Source organism: Diabrotica virgifera, chromosome 9, assembly GCF_917563875.1.
Source record: "Diabrotica virgifera virgifera chromosome 9, PGI_DIABVI_V3a".
Taxonomy (NCBI): domain Eukaryota; kingdom Metazoa; phylum Arthropoda; class Insecta; order Coleoptera; family Chrysomelidae; genus Diabrotica; species Diabrotica virgifera.
The window spans coordinates 7,450,538-7,471,491 of NC_065451.1; the positions used below are offsets into that span (position 1 = coordinate 7,450,538).

Below are 20,954 nucleotides of genomic sequence, written 5' to 3' on the forward strand. Positions count from 1 at the left end.
TCAACTGCCTTCAAAGAGCATTATTCAGATCAATATAGAAAAATGAAAAAGACCATTATTTTTATAAGCCTTATCTTTGTATCCATGATGATGTTGACCTTCCTTTTATTTCTTTGGTGCATCAGCTGGAATTGGTTATGGCGGTACCCAGATACACAATTGATTTACCACTTCGATGTTATTGATTCTGACAATGTCTGGCTGGTTGTTTTTTCTTCTATGATCATAATCTTTGTTTTCGATTTATTTATGGAAAGCCCTGTTTGCATCTGTGTTAAGTTATTGATTCTTCTGCCGCCAATGGATATGCCCCCTTCCCATTCTGAGATATCTTCGCTCATAATGGCTTCTCCATATATGTTAAACAGAATGGCGCTTATCATGCAGCCTTGCCTTACACTCTTGCCCTTGCTAACTCTGAAAGTCTCCGACAGTTCTCCATGTGCCGTCACTTTTGTTGAGTTTTATACGTAGAGGTTTACTAGCATACTAGCAATACCATTAAGTGTATTGGAGCACTTACTGCGCACATATAGTGCTATTTGCACACAATATATTTTTTACGGGTTTTCCAAGAAACGTCCAGTAACTTTCATGTTTATTTTAGTCAAGTGCGTGAAGAGCAAAGTTGGATACTTCGCGGAACGTCTTCACTGGTCCATGTCCGGTTTGGGCACCAACGACAAGACTTTAATCCGTATCATCGTCTCGAGATCTGAAATCGATTTGGCCGATATCAAACAAGCTTTCTTGGACAAATATGGCAAGACTTTGGAAAGCTGGGTGCAGGTAAATATCCCTATAATTCTTCCTATAATATATAATATAATTCCCAGTCATATAATATATGCAGTCTAATACGAATTAATGTGAATATAATAAATATAATTAAAATGAACAACATCTATCAGTTATAAATTAAGAAAAAACAGAAAGGATACAATTTATCTTGTTTCGCATACTGCTAAAAACATAATAGCCCAGTCGGGATAGCATTTTAGCTTGCATTAGGAGCTGCCCCAAATTTTATTTTTCTAATCTTTAGGGAGGGTCAATATTAGTATAAGATTAAAATCTTGACTGAATTCCGCCGTTGCGTTAGCCGCCATCTTGATTTTAAACGAGAACCGTTTTTGCTCAATATCTCCGCCATTTTCAATATTTTCACAAAAAGTGTAGAAACTGAAATTGTTGAAAATGCGATTTTCTATAGTTTCATTTATTATAATTTTTTTCGTGCGGTCGATATTTTCCGAGTTCTGAGGGGAAAATAGTGACAGTTGTAGCATAATTATTCAATTATTGAATTATCTCGTTTATTATTAGTTTTACAACAAATATATACCTATGCAAAAAGGAAGAGAATTAAATTTTGTACAATTTTGATGCCGTACATTTTTTTTGATAAAATCAATATTTAAGATAGTACGTATGTGGTAAAGGTGCGAGCGTAAGACCTGATTGATTTTGTAGCAATTGTTTTTGTTCAATATCTCCGCCATTTTCAACTTTTCGACAAAAAGTGTAAGAACTGAAATTGTTGCAATTACGATTTACTACAATTTTTCGAGAGAACCAGTGGCGGGTCTACAAGGGGGGAAATGGGAAAATTCCCCCCAACAGGGTCCAAAATTAAAAAAAAATTGTTGAAACATGACGATATATTAGCTGACATAAAACTTAAAATATCGACAGACAAATTCAACCAATCAAACCTGCTAGTTAATAAAATTAAGTGAACTTAATGCATATAATGTCTTTTTATGTCTTTTATATACTTAGTTTGGTTGATGTTTCATTGGAAGTTTCAAAAATTGTATAAAATATAATTCTCTTTATTTTTGTTTATGTACAATTATGTCGTAAAGTTAATAATAAATGAGACAATTCAATAATTATGCTTCCCCTCCGCTTCCATTATTTTCCTCCTTAACTTGGAGAATATTGATCGTATAAAAAAATTGTGCCAAAGAAATTGTAGGAAATTTCATTTCCAACAATTTTCTTTCCCACCATTTAGGTTGAAAAGTTGAAAATGGCGGAGATATTAAGCAACAACAGTTCTCATTTTAAATCAATATGGCGGCTAATGCAACCGCGGAATTCAGTCGAGATTTTAAATTTACACTACTATTGATCTCTGCTAAAGGATAGAATTATAAAATTTGGGGCAGCTCGGAAACAAAATTCAATTCAATAATTATGCTTCCCCCACCACTTTTTACTATTTTCCCATGTAACTCGGAAAATATCAACCGCATGAAAAAAATTGTTAAAAAGAAATTGTAGGAAATTTTATTTTGAACAATTTTAGTTAAAAATGGCGTAGATATTGAACAAAAACAATTGCTATAAAATCAATCCGATCTTACGCTCGCGTCATTACCGCATACATACTACCTTAAATATTAATTTCAGCAAAAAAATGAAAGAGATCAAAATTGTGTAGAATTTAATTCTCTTCATTTTTGTATGGGTACATATTTGTTGTAAAACTAATAATAAACGAGATAATTCAATAATTATGCTCTAACTCTCACTATTTTCCCCTCATAACTTGGAAAATATCGACCGCACGAAAAAAATTATAATTAATGAAATTATAGAAAATCGCATTTTCAACAATTTCAGTTTCTACACTTTTTGTCAAAAAATTGAAAATGGCGGAGATATTGAGCAAAAACGGTTCTCGTTTAAAATCAAGATGGCGGCTAACGCAACGGTGGAATTCAGTCGAGATTTTAATTTGATACTAATATTGACCCTCCCTAAAGGTTAGAAAAATAAAATTTGGGGCAGTTCTTAATGCAAGGTTAGGCCTGTTATTCGTCTAACCCGACTGGACTATAAACATTGTAAAAATATTACGTCTTCACATTAATTCGCATAATACTCTAAAAATTACGTGTATATATACAGTACATTGGTCTTTATTGACTACTTTTTCACAATTTACTATTTGGTGTTTACTATACAACTAAATTTGCGATGAAAAAATAGAAAATGTTGTACCGCAAGAGAGCAATTCAAGCAAATGACGAATTAAGATGAGATGAATACGGTAATGTGTGTACTAATAGAGGAAACATGTATGAAAGGCTTTGGCCTCATTTTATCATCCAGCCCAGAGCATCATATGCGTTAAAATTTAAAGCAAAACAATTAGTTTGATTTTGGATGCATAAAGTGGCTGAGAGCCGCAGTTACCGTGTTAGAAATAAAACTTAATGCTCAGAGCTAAGTTAGTAGCAACGTTGAAATTTGGAAGGAGGGAATTTTGTAGTGATAACCGTGACTGTCACCGAAAAAGTCGACAAGCCTATTTTATATCGTAAAATTGAAAATTCGTGAGATAAAAGAGGCTCAACATGTATCTATTGAACGCGTACATAACATCGTTTACGAAAATTTCAATATGAAAAAGATATGCACGCGATGGGGGCTGAATTTTCTCAACGTCGACTAAAAACGAACACGTTTGTGGGGTTAGATTGGATTTACTTTACTATCCGATGGATCCGATATCTATTCGAGAATCACACTGCTTGGAGAACTTTTCTCCTATCAAGACAACTCAAACGCCTAAGAAGCCGCAGTTGTATAGAAAAACTTACACCAATACTGATAAAATTTGATTGATTACCATAGCATTTACCAGATTTAGCTCCTTCTGATTTTTTCTGTTCCCAAACTTAAAATGGCTCGAAGTACTACTACTACGATGATTACAAAAAAGCTACAGCAACAATAAGCGTCATCTGAGCACTACGGCAAGCCGCACACCAAAGAAACATGAAACGTAAAACACGTATCATGAAAATAAAACACAGGTAAACAAATCTTGAAGTCCGCCTACCAATGAAACGAGTGTGATTCATGCTCATAAAACATTTTTATTTTCGGAGAGTTTCATAAATGGCCGGACGTCTATTTGTTTAGCAGTGTTTTATTTCCATGAAACGTGATTTACGTTTCATGTTTCTTTGATTCGCCTTACATTGAACGTTTCAGTGATGATTCAAGAAAAACAAGTGTGTTTTGGGATGCCAAAGGTATTCTTTAAATGGATTACTTGAAAAAGTTTAAACTTGACTGACTATCCATTGCATTCTCTAGATTTAGAGCCATGTCATTTTTCCTGTTCCCAAACCTAATAAAAATGACTCAGAGGACGATTTTTGCAACAAATAACTGAGTATTTACATATTTTGAGAATCTCTACCAAAATTAATTTTCTGAAGGAGTGAAAAGGTTAGAAAAATGTTTAACAGCTACCATGGATCGGCAGAAAAGGTGATGCAGGTGACTTTTGGGGAGACGAAAGACATTACTTACATTAATCACTTCAAAAAGGGTACGATTTGATAGACTAAACACCGGAAGGGGTAAAAATGTTAGAAAAATGTTTAACAAGTTTGTTGAGCTACCATAGATAGGCAGAAAAGGTGATGCAGGTAACTTTTTAGGAGGCGAAAGACATTATTTACATTGACCACTTCAAAAAGGGTGCGATTTGATCGACTATGCACCGATTTCGCCAGAAATTAGCCCCATGTGATTTTTTCCTGTTTCCAAATAAAAAAAATCCCAAAAAACCACATTTCACAACGGATAATCGAATATTTATACTATTTTGGGGATATAGACAAAATTAATTTTCGGAAGGCATAAATAGATTATTGGAAAAACCTTTTCACATTTAATGAGTGAAAAAGGAAAAATTAAATGGAAAAAATATCAAAAATCGTGCAAAATGGTTGGAAAAAATTAAGAAAAAGCAAATGACAATGATTAATGTGACGGTATCATAGTTGGAGACTGTACTACAACTAAAAACATAAATAATTTTACCAAAACTAACGTAAAGACTAATGTACTCTACATCAAAATTTTTCGTATTCCATTTCATTACTATCCTCATATTTCATCATTTTCTTATTTCAGCTTAAATGTTAAATTCTTTACTGTATCGTGCTATGATTAGTCAGTGTTCTAAATTTCCAGACCATCATAATTTATTAACAAATTTTGTAGTTGCGCCAAAATTGGTGATGGTATAATTATGTAGCATTCATTATTACATCATTGCTTAAGTGGGCTACATTAATCAGAGTAGTAGCAAAGGTCAGTTGCTTTGGGTGGGTTTGAATGGTTCAAGTTTAATGTTTTAGTAAAAGTTCTGTAAATATTTCGAACCTTATCAATTGGACAGTCTAACTCCCAACAAAACGCTCGTTATGAGACGATTGTAAGACCATAGAACTTAAACGAACAGTAAAAGAAATAAGAAACACAATTACCAGGGCTGAGTTAAAAGTTCCATGATTTCTGAACAATATCCCCTTCAATACCTCTTCACAGGGTCGAGATCTAATGAACAAAGGATCTAAGCGTCAATATTGAAGCCAGTTTTTATTCAGAAATCTAAATAAGTCAGGCAAAATGAACTGGTGCGTGCTTGTGGTATCTACATACATTTCGTTATAGCTTCGGTGACTTCAAAGGTGTTGACATAATAAGCTTTCACTCTCGTCAAAAGGTGCTGACATAACAAGCAGATCATACAAATTATATTACATACTTATAGTCTAGGAGCTAGTGACCTGGCAGGCATCAGCGGTGCACGTGCATCTACCAGGTGAATCGAAAAGTGCAAATTTAGGGGGTAAAATAAACTTTCTCCTGTAAGGTTTAAATTTAAGTGTGTGTTTGAGTAAGTCATTTAGAAGAAATGTGTGCAATGACAGGCGATTCTGAAGAGCATAAGACCTTGCCAGGCGAGGAGAAAGATTAGGGGTTTTTCCTAAAATTATTCTTTTTACATCGAACAATTTTTTTTTAGATTTTTTGAATCATTCCAAACAGAAAAGGTCTTTAGTGATTTTTCTCTTAATAGTTTTTGTTATATGTATAAGTGATTGAAAATTTTGAAAATTCCGAAATCGGCAATTTTTAACCCTAAGTCGGACATTTATCTAAAAATTTCAAAGTTGCCAAGGTAGGTAGATATTCTTTAAACATTGATTGATGAAATCCCAAAGAGTTTTTTGCAATACAAGATCGGAAACGCCTTTGTTTTTTAATTGCTAATCAAGCGGGCGCGACATTGTAGTATAAGTGAGGACGTTTGAGTTGGCATAAATTCATTATCTCGAGAATGGGCAAATTTCAAGAGAAATCCTTAGACAGGTCGATTTTTATTTTTAAATTAGGACTTTTTGGCATATATATAATACTAGTGACGTCATCCATCTGAGCCTGATGACGTAATCGATGATTTTTTTAAATGAGAGTAGGGGTTGTGTGATAGCTCATTTGAAAGGTTATTTAATTCTCTATTCACTAATATAAACATAATTATTTATACAGGGTGTACAAAAAATTTTTTTTTATTAAATTAACTTTGATTAAATTTGACAAATAGAAGAAATTTTTTTTTGTACACCCTGTATAAATAATTATGTTAATGTTTATATTACTGAATAGAGAATTAAATAAACTTTCAAATGAGCTATCACACAACCCCTACTCTTATTTAAAAAAATCATCGATTACGTCATCCCGCCCAGATGGATGACGTCACTAGTATAATATATATGCCAAAAAGTCCTATTTCAAAAATAAAAATCGACCTATCTGAGGATTTCTCTTGAAATTTGCCCATTCTCGAGATAATGAATATATGTAAACTCAAACGTCCTCACTTATATTACAGTGTCGTGCCCGCTTGATTAGCAATTAAAAAGACAAAGGGGTTTTCGTTATTTTATTGCAAAAAACTCTTCGGGATTTCATGAATCAATGTTTAAAGAATATCTACGTACCTTGGCAACATTGAAATTTTTAGATAAATGTCCGATTTAGGGTTAAAAATGGCCGATTTCGCAATTTTCAAAATTTTCAATCGCTTATATAACAAAAACTATTAACTTAAGAGAAAAATCACTAAAGACCTTTTCTGTTTGGAATGATTCAAAAAACCTAAAAAAAAATTGTTCGATGCAAAAAGAATAATTTTAGGAAAAACCCCTAATCTTTCCCCTCGCCTGGCAAGGTCTTATGCCCTTCAGAATCGTCTGTCATTGTACACATTTCTTCTAAATGACTTACTCAAACACATACTTAAATTTAAACCTTACAGGTGAAAGTTTATTTTACCCCCTAAATTTGCACTTTTCGATTCACTTGGTAGATACACGTGCACCGCTGATGCCTGCCAGGTCATGGTTTTAAGCCTTGGTGTGCTATGAATTATCACTAGAAAAATTTCTAGCCTTACAGGACGACCGTTAGTCGGAGGGTTCACTAGCTCTTAGACTATTGTGCTTTATGAATTTGCTGAAAGCTACCAAATAACTTAAAAAAACGTCTGCCACATGTTGATAATTCTTCAAAGCAACGACAGGTGGGAAGGACAGGGGATGACCCCTCACTACTCTTTCACTGCTTGCCCAACCATATTAAAAGAAGGTGGAGCTTGAAATGCTATTGAAATGAACATTTCTTCCAGGCTAAACAAGTAAAATATTCCCACTGCAGTTTAAGAAAATAGCAATAGTAGGGGCATGAAATTATCGATCTACTATATCGAATGTAAGGTGCTGAAGTTGTTGAAAGTGAACTGTTACGTTGCAAATCAGAATCGTATTAAAGTAATTTTAAAGACAAGAGAGGAGTTAGACAGGGATGTATTATGTCTCCATTACTTTTCAATGTATATAGATAGTGAATCAGCACAAAACCGTGAAGTGTGGAACAATTGGGGGAGACCTATGTCCAGCAGTGGACGTAAATTGGTTAGATGATGATGATGATGATTACTATCTGAAACTGAAGAAATAATAATTAACGGAAGATCTATTAATAACATAGGATATGCAGATGATACTGCTATCATCGTATATTATATGAATTACTACTAAAAAAACAAACAATTTTTGTAAAAAATATGGACTAAAAATGAATATAAAAAAGACTAAATATATGATAATAACTAAGAAAACAGATACACAAACAAGGACACATTTGGGAAATGTACCGATAGCAAGGGTTAATAAATACAAATACTTGGGAACCTGGATTTCAGAAAATAGTGATCTAAACAACAGAAATAAGGATTAACCTCGTTGTAAATACCGTTTAAACAAAAAAAAAAGTTATAGGTGGTGAAAGTAGCTAAGGTAATAGAGTAAATCGTATTTTCTGCACTTTTATTATTTTAGAACCCTAAATGGTGCCATTCTTGTTGCTATAATTGAATAATTTGTATAGGGATTGTTTAGGTATATCTTAGAAATCGATCTCCAAAGACATTTAGGGCGATAAAATAATCTCTGTGCATTGTACAAATATGTTTTTAACTTTGTGTTTTTAATCATACAACCATAAATCTCTAACCTGTACTTTAAACAAAAATGTTTGGTTTTTAATCTTTTTTGACAAGACAATCAAAAGTGTTTGATAAAATAATGTTTACATTGAACTAAGTATGCTGATTATACGTTCATTATTTGCTGTGTTTCGTATTAGAAGAATAATATTGAAGTTATTAGTAAAAAGTACGAAGAATGAAGTTAATTACAATTGATTCTTTAAGTTTTAAGGGTTTATCCATACTAACGCCCCTTGTTTCGATTCGAGACCGATTCGATAAAGGTTCGATACTGATTCGATAATGATTCGAAAATAGTTTCACGTTGTTGAATCGTCTAATTTTTCGAACGGTGTCAAGTTCACATTTCGTCCCTACCACTTCCAACTATCGAATGTGAAAAATCGGGTTTTTCAGATTCCATACCTTGCCCTCGCATTATATTGTGGCATCTTGTGGCAAATTCTCGTTATTGTAGCTTGATTAGGAGCGCGGGAAATATGCTGTTTAAACCATCGAATATCAACATTTTTTCATTCGTTTGACTGCAAACTGACGAAAATGGTTATATTCGATACTTTTGTTTTGTATAAATATAAATAAATGTATATTTGTACAACGCTAAATGTCGAATGTGTCACATTCGTTAATTTGTGTTGTAATTTATTCAACAGTTATTCAATTATAATCTGCAAACTGTCGAAAATGCTAAACTGCTGAGAAGAACAAAATGCACGTGTTTACAATTAGTGCGAATTTTGTTTCAATATCGCTTCCAAGACATTCTTGTGAGGCAGTTTATCATTTCCTTTTAACCGATTTTCATTATTTGATTATACAATTATTCGCTATTATACATTCGCTACTTTGAATCATCGGACCGAAACAAATCTTTGATTAATACAAAAGACAAAGTAACGAATGTGATTTTTTGGACAGAAAAAAACGATAAGCAGTTCAACTTTGTTATCAATCTAACAAGGATTAAACATTACATACAAAAAATATAAAAATTTTCCCATTTGTCAATGCGTTGATTTAGGAGTCTCTAAAGAAGAGTTATTTTGCTCTCCTGAAAAGTACCACTTTTCACATTCGATAGTTGGAAATGGCAGGGACGATATATAGTCTGATTTTGCTTTATTTTTTTTGTTAGTTCATCCGGGATAAATGTTCAATTTTACGATATTCTCTAAATGTCTTAAAAATTCTGCTTGTTTATTTTGATTTTGCTTGTTATAAAAACGTTTGTAAAAGAGAATCTCCATAATATATTAATTTTTATAGGTTTAACCACAAAACAATTACTGGTCTTTATATAACTATTGAATAATATTCGAGATACTTCAAGTAAACAATCCAACAATAGAGAAGTGAGTCATTTCACAAAATCTTCATTTAATACATTCTTCCCTTTTACTAATTTCTCGCATTTGTATTCCAAGTCGTACTGTGTAGTTTTTGTATTATTTCGAATTAGTTTACTCTTACAATATTGACACCTGTTGTCTTAACTTTTCTATTTCATTTTTACTAATCCCTAGTTGCCCCTTCAAATGAACAACTTCATATTCTAGAGTATCTTTTTCCTTGCTGTGGTCAGTTGTGGGAAATCGAAAAATCTAGCGGAACTTTGTGATGGGCTTCTGGTTGTCGATCTAAAGCAACCTTCTGTCCTTATTTTTTGATTCTTCTTTCCTTAGCTCTTAAAACAAGTTGTTGGTTATTTCAGACATCCTCATTTTCTTGAAATTCTCTTTCTTTTATATTTGGAAATACTTTTTGCTGTTTCATACTCCTGGGCAGAGATTAGTCCTACATTTGTGATGTTGTATTCGGCGAGCTTGTTGCTTTTGAACATGATGTAGTCCATCTATGAATGTCTGTATACCGATTTGTTCCAGAACATCTTTAGGAGGCTTAGGGTACACCAAATGCAATAATCTTTTGATATCGACTTCAAATTCTTACAAGCTTTAGATGCTGGTAACCATATCTTGTTGCTAAAGCTTGAACGAGAGAGGTATAATTGGTCCATCCTGGGGAAATGGAATAAATACAAATGGAATAAGTACAAATTGCCCGAAGATTAAAAATATTTTTGCTAGTTGATCTGAAGGTAAACTAGGACTCCTACATTGGAAGCAGTCTTGCTCAAATAAGAAACCAAACGTGTAATCCAACAATTTCACTAAGAGACTGATAAAAACATTATTATTGATATCTATTAAAAATATAACGTTGGTTCTCATTTTCGCCGTTACAGCCCTGTGCTGGGTCTTGGTCTTTTCCACTACATATTTGCCTCTGGTCTCTTCTGCATAGACCTATCTTGGTCCACATCTTCTCCTTGTCCCTTCCTGTTTCGTACAAAATTTTCCTCTAGTATCTCTCCTTAAGCATTCTCTCCATTGCTTGGACTGCCATGGCTTGAGAGTGTAAAATTATCAGTCTTCACGACATCTTGTACACTTCGGTATGGGTTAAAACTTTGGTCATGGGTTAAGATTTTTTTAAAAGTTGTTCAAGATTCTCTATATTGACGATAGAGCTTTAGTCGACCAAAAACTTAACGTAATTTAATAATGTGTTTATTGTATGTTTTTTAATATAAGTGCACATAAATTATATATTATTAGTCTGGGCTGATTATCGGAGAATAGGCCATTTTTGGGAAAAGTTATTTACCAGCAATTTTATTGATGGAATCGAATTATAAGATCCCATATATTAATAATATAGGTATGCAAAGTCCTCAGATAGTGTGCTACTTTTTTTTATAAACAAAATGGTGCCCGAAAATCGTGTTTTTTTTTCAATTTTTGCTCTATAACTCCGAAGATTTTAACTTTACAACAAAAACACCCAAATAAAAATTCACCGTGATTAAATTCTGCATAGAGACGTGTTTTTCCCGATCTGCTCCGACGAAAATTTTCCTCGGAAAATGCGGGTTTTCCCAACAAAATCTTTAATTTTCAAATAAAGTTTTAGATAAGTAATTATCTACCAATAATTAAATAATTTGGTGACTTAAATGCCTTCTTGGTTTAGATTATAGTTCCAGAAGCTGGTGAAAATTAAACTAATATTTTATCAACAATTCAATTGTTAATTAATAATTTACGGTCGCAATAATAACCAAAATAATTATGATACACTGATCAAATTTTGAAATCTTATAAAGATGAGATGCCTATTTAACATTTTGTCGACAAAATATAATTGTTTTGCAAAATCTTTAAATGTTAAAAAAATAGTTATAAACAAATTAACGTTTCTCAGAAAGTTTTTATTATATTATAATTTTAAAAAATAGCTAAAATGCGCATTTCAAATATCTTGAAAATGAATGCTTTAAAACTTTTTTGCAACCATTTGCAAAAAAGTTATGAACAGCAAAGTAAACATACGATTACTACGGTGTTTATATTTTTTTAAAATTCTTTCAAAGCGTAGAAGTGAGTTTAAAGTACAAGCTAATTATTTACAAAAAAATATCGATTATCAGTTTAATGGTTATATTTTAATTAAAGATTATAAATATATTTTTTTGTAATTTACACGCATGAAAGTAGACTAATACAGTACTGTAGCTAAAATTTTCACTCGGAGCGACGACCGGCCGCGCAACGTACACTTTTAATAAAGAATGTATGCTGCGTGTCAGTCGCTTCGAGTGAACATTTTAGCTCCGACTCTGTATCAGGCCTACTGTTGCGCTAAAAATTACAAAAAAAAGTATTTTTAATCTTTGATTAAAATATAACCATTGCACTAATTTTTGACATTCTTTGTGAGTAATTAGTTTGTACCATAGACTCACATTTATGATTTGAAACAATTAAAACAAATTATAAACAACGGAGAAATCGTATATTTACTTTGCTGTTTCATAACTTTTTTCCAAATGGTTGGAAAATTTTTTTAAAGCATTCATTTTCAAGACCTATGAAATACGCATTTTAAGTATTTTTTAAAATAAGAATATAATAAACAATTTCTGAGAAATGTTAATTTGTTTATAACAATTTTTTTTAAACATTTAAAGATTATGCAAAAAAAGGAAAAAATTTATATTTTGTCGAAAAAATATTAAATAGGCATCACACCTTTATAATCTTTCTAAGTTTGATCAATGTCTCATGATTATTTTGGTTGTTATTGCGGCTGTAAATTGTTAATTAACAATTGAATTGTTGCTAAAATATTCGTTTCCTTTTTAACCGGCTTCTGAATTTATAATCTATACCAAGACAGCTTTTATTTCACCAAGCTATATAATTATTCATAAATAATTACTGGCCCAAAAAATTTATTTGAAAATTCGAGATTTTGTTGGGAAAACCCACATTTTCCGAGAAAAATTTTCGTCGGAGCAAATCGGGAAAAACTTGCCTCTATGTAGAATTAAATTGGGGTGAATTTTTATTTGAGTGTTTTTGGTGTAAAGCTAAAATCTTCGGAGTTATAGAGCAATAATTGAAAAAAATACGATTTGTCGGCGCCATTTTGTTTATAAAAAAAGTAATACACTATCTGCGGACTTTGCATACCTATATTAATAATATATACAGTAGGAAAAATGAAAGAATACCCATGAACGAACATATAAAATACGCTGTATTTTCCTGTCACCGTGTCACACAAAAAATTGGCCAGCGCAAGTACATGTAATAATTATTGTTACATTTACTTGCCTTGGACAATTTTCTTTGTGACATGGTGACAGGAAAACACAGCGTGTTTTATGTTCGTTTATGGGTATTCTTTCATTTTTCCGATTGTAGGATCTTATAATTCGATTCCAGTAATAAAATTGCTGGTAAATAACCTTTCTTTGTACTTTACTAATTAGACCAGCGTATTATAACTATTTTTTTTTCAAAATTTAAAGATTATGCAAAAAAAAGAAAAATTTATATTTTGTCGATAAAATATTAAACAAGCATCTCATCTTTATAATCTTTATAAGTTTGATCAATGTATCTTTATTATTTTGGTTATTATTGCGATCGTAAATTGTTAATTAACAATTGAATTGTTGCTAAAATATTCGTTTAATTTTCACCGGCTTCTGAAATTACAATCTATACCAAGAAAGCTTTGATGTCACTAAGTTATTTAATTATTGATTAATAATTACTTACCTAAAACTTTATTTGAAAATTAGAGTTTTTGTTAGGAAAACCCGCATTTTCCGAGGAAAATTTTCGTCGGAGCAAATTGTGAAAAACAAATCTCTATGCAAAATTTAATTGCGGTGAATTTTTATTTGGGTGTTTTTGTTGTAACGTTAAAATCTTCTGAGTTTTTTTTGTCGGCGCCATTTTGTTTATAAAAAAAGTAGCACACTATCTGCGGACTTTGCATACCTATATTATTAATATATAGGATCTTATAATTCGATTCCAGCAATAAAATTGCTGGTAAATAACTTTTCCATGAATTTTGCTAATTAGCCCAGAGTATACATTATATACAGTCGGAAAAATGAAAGAATACCCATGAACGAACATATAAAACACGCTGTATTTTCCTGCCACCATGTCACAAAGAAAATTGGGCGGCGCAAGTACATGTAATTATAATTATTACATGTACTTGCGCTGCGCAATTTTCTTTGTGACACGGTGACAGGAAAATACAGCGTGTTTTATATGTTCGTTCATGGGTATTCTTTCGTTTTTCCTACTGTACCCATTACATACTTAATATACCCATTAGTATATTAAGTTGTACATTTTATAAAATAACGTTAATATTTAATTTTTTACGTTATAAAATAACATTACTTAGAGATTTATGGTTGAAACTTAGTAAGCTTAAGGAAATTCTTTGGTATTATGCATGTGTATTGTACTGACATTCCTGTTCTTTCCAGGGCGATACATCTGGAGATTACAAGAGAGTCCTTTTGGCCATACTCGACTAATTCCACAATTAAACCAAAAAGCACTGTAATCTTAGATAAATCTGTACGCCTTTACACTAAAACAAACAAATTACTAGCTTTCGTCATACTGCCATTAGAATAAACTCAATTTTTGATGTTTGCTGTCGAAAGTCACCTACATACACTGAGACGCTACTTGTTTTTCTTTTGAGTGTAGCCTAACTTATGTTTCTTTCGCGGTTACATTACTATACAGAACCTGTTGCCTTCGGAAACTCTCAAAGGTTTCGAAAAGAGTACAAATTAACATGTAGAAGAGGATCTGATCACACCAAATATAAGTTAGATTATGTTCAAAGTTGATCTTCGTTAGTTTGAAATTTTTCTCAGTGTACACGTATTTTTGTAATTTTGCAGGATAATGCTACCAGCGAGTTAAAGTATGTTTTGGTACAGCTTACGTGTTACGGTTAAAAAAGTCCATGTCACTCAGGTTGTCGACGTTTCAGAATATATTGATAAGAGATCTTTTTATTATAACAAAAAAAAACCATTGTTTATTATATTATACCTATTTAATTTAGTTTAGAGGCCTTAATTGTTATAAATATATATCACAGAGCTTTAAACAATGTTGTTTGATGTACGAATTTTAATTTTTTGTCTTTATATAATTGTAAGTTTATAGAGAGAGGGGTGTAGGGCATGTTATTCTACATATACTACTTTTGAATCTTTTTATATAAATATACGTTTTCTTCATCTTTTATAAATGTTTGTAAATGTGCTTTATTTGGTGCTTAACAGTAAAATATGTTGAGAAACTATTAATGAGTTTTATTTATTGGAAGTTGATCCCTTTGAGCTTGTTCCTGACCTGTGTTTTTAAATCAAAACTATTGTTGCGCTACTCACCCCTATCACCAAATGATTCGACTGTCTGCCGCTGAAACCAGTTCCACTGTTAGAGGCCAGAATGAAAATAATGATAGATCTATCCGAGGAGCTATAAAATATACGATTATTTGAAAGTTCAGTTGAGTGTAAATTAATTGACGACCCTAGAAGTAAAGGAACATAAGTGACATTTTTTTAAATACGTATTGAGATAACTGCATCGCCGAACTGGAAATCTTTCATTTTATTTGGAGGTACAGAGATCTAAGTGATAAGTCTAACAGGTGCTGTTTTCTAGTGGCAAGTTACCTAGCGTCCAACCCAACTATCAGTAGGGCTTGAAAGAGAAGAGATACAAGTTCACTTGTACCTCTGTTCCACTTTGTCAGACTGTTAGTTGAGTTTATCATTTTGGGTGGGTATACCCATCCATACCAATAGGAGGAGCCATACCAATTTAGAGGAGCCATACCAATTTGGTATAGCTCCTCTAAAGCAATGTTATTTTGTTAAAGTAATACTTTATTGTAAACTGCAGTGTTGTACGTTATTATAAATAACAGTGTTTTTAAGAATTCGTTATGTTTCTTTGTAAAAACTGAAGACAAGTTAAGAAATACTGTTTGCTCCAGTAAATGTTTGTAAATGTGCTTTATTTGGTGCTTAACAGTAAAATATGTTGAGAAACTATGACGCATTTTTTTTTACTCAGAGTCGATCCCTTTTGAGTCAGATCCTGACCTATTTTTAAATCAAAATTTTCTCCACGTCTCATTCTCATCGGTTATGTGGACTATTTATATCATAAACATGTAATTTCAACACTAGATCGTAAACATATTACTAAATAACAAAAAATTGATTTAAACTAGATGAGTATATGCGCATCATGGGTTGCCTAATTAGTAGAAATAGTGAGTGAAAAAAGAACAATTTATTATTTTAATTTATACCAACTTTTGCTTTAAAATAATATATCAGCTAGTTTGAAGTAATTTTATAAAAGATGATTAGCGATTGTTTGTACACAAAAATTACCTATTTAAAGTTTATTTTTATAAAAAATTATTTTCTTATTCGGCGCCACCTATCGTAAAAAATATACAGCACATGATAGTGGTGGGGGTGGTGGTTTTAATAAAACTTAATTCACTTGACGATAGGTGGCAATATCAGAGGTCATACCCAACTACCCAACTCATCGAAAGCGAACCCATCAAATCCCAACTCCTCTACACCTTTAACGAATACGCACCAAACCGTATACGACCCTATTCTCATACACACTCGGAGACAGACATGTCGTCTGTAAATACATATTACAGTGGAACCCCGTTAACTCGGATTAATTGGGACCGCGGCCGATCCGGGTTATCGAAAATCCGGGTTAGCCGGAGAAAATGGTAAAAATTAATAAAATATGGTATGCTTACAGATAAACTCCGTTATAATTGTCACACAGACACTGGTAAACCACGTTCGCATTCCACACAAAACCACACATACAAAGCGTCGTCAAAAGTCTCATTCTTAGCTTTATTAGCTTTGCACCGATTAAACTGTCTTTTGTTATCATTTTGAAAAAAAAAAATTCTTCGATTTTAGTTCTATTTTTCTTCCAATCCGATACTGTAGATGTACCGACACCATAATATAATGCTGCAAGATTCACCTTTATCAATTCTACTTAATGCTTCTAGTTTCTTTTCCATTGTCACTACAACATTTTTACGTTTTGTTGCCCTTTAGACAAAAGACACACAAACACAAAATCTGAATAAATTTACGAACGATTACAAAACGGAAGCGAACAATAATACGACTTTACTACACATAATACCGTCTCTGATGTTATGTTATTTAATAAAAGTGATGACTAAGACCATTGTTAAAAAAAGAATTTTAATAGTCTTTTCTAAACAATGCTAACACAGACAGTTTCAAAAAAATAAAGGATAATACAGGTGCATGTTGTTTTCGACAATGAATGTGGTGTACCATGAGTCATGTTTACTATGTTATATGTAGTTCAATCCGGTTCCATTATCTCTCAAATATTATATTACATAGAGTTGGTACAAAACCTCGTGAACCTTGAAAATGCGTATGTATAAACGAAATAAAATGAAGCCAAAAACATACGACTATTTTATTTGCTGCGAATTGCGCGACAGGGTCCCATCTGCACCCTGATTGCCCTGATATTTTCAGTAATGTCGGATTCATCAATCGTTTCGTTCGTATAGTGACGTCACCAAATGAATGAATTAGGTTTACGAGATTTTGTAACAGCAATACATTTTTATTGTTGAAATGTTTGTCTGATAAAAATCGGTCCGGGTTAGCCGGAGTTCCGGGTTATCGGGAGCCGACTTATCGGGGTTCCACTGTATATGGAATAATTCGATATTTCGAGTAAATTGCGATATTTATGCATGTTTTATTGATTACCATAAAGCGTTTGATACTGTAAAGCACGACAAGCTGATGGAGATACTAAACAATATTAGAATAAACACCTGTGATTTAAGGATTATCAGCAATCTGTACTGGAATCAAACATCATATATCCGGACAGAGGCAGGAGAATCCGATGATATCAAAATCAAACGTGGGGTCCGTCAGGGATGTATACTATCACCACTGCTGTTTAAGATCTACTCAAAGGAAATTTTTCAAGAAGCAGTGGAGGATGTTGAAGCCGGAATTCCAATTAACGGAGAATGTATCAATAACATAAGATACGCAGACGATACAGTGGTGTTCGCTGACAGTGCTGAAGCCCTCCAAGAGTTAGTCAGTCAGAGATACGGTCTTTCGCTAAACAGCAAGAAAACAAAATACACGATGATCTCTAAGAAGGAACAGCAATTTGGACGAATCAGTGTGAACGGTCAACAAATAGAAAGAGTAAAAGCATACACCTAACTTGATACAAACGTCAATGAAATAATTGGGACCATTCCATATTCCTTTGAAATCAAATGTAGGATAGAGAGCAAGATCTGCGTTTCAAAAAATGGCAAACTTATTCAAATGTCATGATTTGTCGATACCTCTACGATGTTATATCTTTCCTTTACTGTTGTACGGAGTTGAGTCGTGGACTCTCACAGAAGCCACCTGCAAGAAAATTGAAGCGTTTGAAATGTGGCTTTATCATCGAATTCTGAAGATATCTTATACCAACTACATTACTAATCAGGGTGTTTTGCTGAGAATGCAAAAAGAAAAAGAGCTGTTTATCACAATAAAAACAGCCAAAATCGAATACCTCGGTAACATCATGAGGAACAGTGAAAGATATAGACTGCTGCAACTAATCTTGCAAGGAAAAGTAGAAGGAAAGCGAGGACCAGGAATGCCAAGGATTTCCTGGCTGGAAACTCTACGTACGTGATTCAACACAACAACCACAAATCTTTTTAGAGCAGCAGTGTGCAAAGTACAGATTGCCATGATGGTCGCTAGTATCCAAAACGGATAGGCACTACAAGAAGGAGAAGATATGGAAGAATCGATTTCAACTTAACAAGGATTCTTCTAAGGATCTTCCTATTATTCTTAGCTTCTCTTCGTCTCAAGTTATGACAGGTCTGATTGCTGTTTTATATATTTTCATTTTGATGTTTTTGCTGATATGCCTGTTTTGAAAGGTATGCCAATATTTGGACAAATCTTTGATAGTCATTTTTAGTCTAGGCGCCAGAGGGGTCACCGTGTCATATTCAATTCTGATGGACAAACTAAACGGTTTCTTATGGATTTTTGGCTGCTGATTACGAATTTTGAGGGGGGATTTCGATCCGAGTGGTCAAAAAATTGTTATAAACAAATTAATTGTTCATAAATTGTTTATAAGGCTCTGGCTCATAAACTAAAAGAGATAAAAAAATGTTTTAAATAAAATTTGTTCCTTAATAAAAAACCAAGAAAAAACCGTTTACTAAACTTAAATCTAACAATTAGTGCACAATGCAAATTGCAAATTGCAAAATAAGTATTTTTCGAAGCTTTATCGATCGTAACTCGGCTTCTACGCATGAAAATAAGTCTTAGAAGGTGTGGTTTTAAAGCTTAATTAACAGGCTTCCAAACAAAGTTTGTTTACTTGATCTTCATTTGTTTTAAAGTTATACCCGTTTGAAGTCACAATTTTCTTAAAAATATTGTACATTCATTTGTTTATAAGGGTTTCAAGCAAGTTTGAGCTATAAACATTTATACTTTAATGAACAATAATGATAGAAAAACTCAAAAGGAACAATTTGAGGTTATGAAAATGTTAATAAGTTTATTTTTGGCCAAGATGTCGATATTTTAATGGCGCGCGCTATGAGGCGCAAGATCGGCTCACCGCGTAAAGGTTCACGCGCTAACTTCTCGATGCAAATTATAATTTCTATGTATACATACGTTATCTTCATTTTTCATTTTTGAAGATCCTAATAAAATTTAATCATATATAATTCTTATAATTAAATCATCATACTGTACCTCGTATCACCTTTCATTCTATTTACACTGTCTTCTATTTTTTGCACTAAATGAGAAAAAAAACATTAAAAACTAATATTTCAGAAGTATAACTAAAAAGATAGTTGATATTATTTATTAATACTATTTTTACAAACATTTTTTTCATGCATCTGCAAATCTGCATAGAGATATACAGGGAATATCAGCTTTTTTACATCTGCATAAGTTCTTAGCGAAATTTTAACAGTTACATGGTGGTACAAGTCTGTTCTTGTAGGCAGTAAAACTAAAACTTTTTGAGGCTTCACAGTCTAATTATCTATATGATATCCATATAAAGTGGATCTAGTTCTTTTGCAGCATCATCAAGTCCCGTCAATTGTGTGTATGCCGCCACATCATAAATGCTCATTTTATATGCAATGATGATGCTGCAAAAGAACTCGATCCATTTTTATATGGATATCATACATGGGCTCATTTTCATGCGTAGAAGCCGAGTTACGATCGATAAAGCGTCGAAGAATACATACTTACTTGACTGTGAGCCAATCTTACGCCTCACAGCGCGCCATTAAAATTTCGACATCTTAGCCAAAAATAAACTTACGAACATTTTCGTAAGCTCAAATTGTTCCTTTTGAGTTGTTTAACATTATTGTTAATTAAAGTATAAATGTTTATAGCTCAAGTTTACTTGAAACCTTTATAAACAAATTAATGTACAATTTTTTTTAAGAAAATTATAATTTCAAACGGGTCTAACCTTAAAACAAATGAAGATCAAATAATTTAACAAACTTTGTTTGGAAGCCTCTTAATTAAGCTTTAAAAGCACACCCTATAAGGCTCATTTGCATGAGTAGAAGCCGAGTTACGATCGGTAAAGCTTCGAAAAATACTTATTTTGCAATTTACAATTTGCATTGTGCACTAATTTTACAATATCTTGAGTTCTAATTGTCGGATTTAAGTTTAGTAAACGGTTGTTTCCTCGTTTTTTATTCGGGAACAAATTTTATTTGAAACATTTTTTTTATCTCTTTTAGTTTATGAGCCAGAGCCTTATAAACAATTTATAAACAATTAAATTGTTTATAACAATATTTTGACCACTCGGATCGAAATCCCCCCTCGAAATTCGTAATCAGAAGCCCAAAATCCATAAGAAACCGTTGAGTTAGTCCATCAGAATTGAAAACGACACGGTGACCTCTATTTGGCGCCTAGACTATTTCATTTGCACCGTACTTTATAAAAAATAAAACACTTTAAATAGAAATATAATTTTATTAACAATTCAATGCACAC

At 32.5% G+C, this 20,954-nt stretch overlaps 1 protein-coding gene across 4 annotated transcripts in view; it reads left to right on the forward strand.

Annotated features, from left to right (window-relative positions):
- Positions 1-15,094, forward strand: part of LOC114325614 (annexin B9) — an 85,423-nt gene extending 70,329 nt beyond the window's left edge. For 3 of the 4 annotated variants that reach the window (XM_028273719.2, XM_050662369.1, XM_028273717.2), the window contains 2 exons: positions 608-789; positions 14,685-15,094. In XM_028273719.2, the coding sequence (XP_028129520.1) occupies positions 608-789; positions 14,685-14,741 (239 nt within the window). In that variant the 3' untranslated portion in view covers positions 14,742-15,094. Of the gene's footprint in view, positions 1-607; positions 790-14,255 lie in introns of all 4 variants that reach the window. The other variant, XM_028273718.2, reaches the window with a different exon arrangement.
- Positions 15,095-20,954: the final 5,860 nt, after the last annotated feature.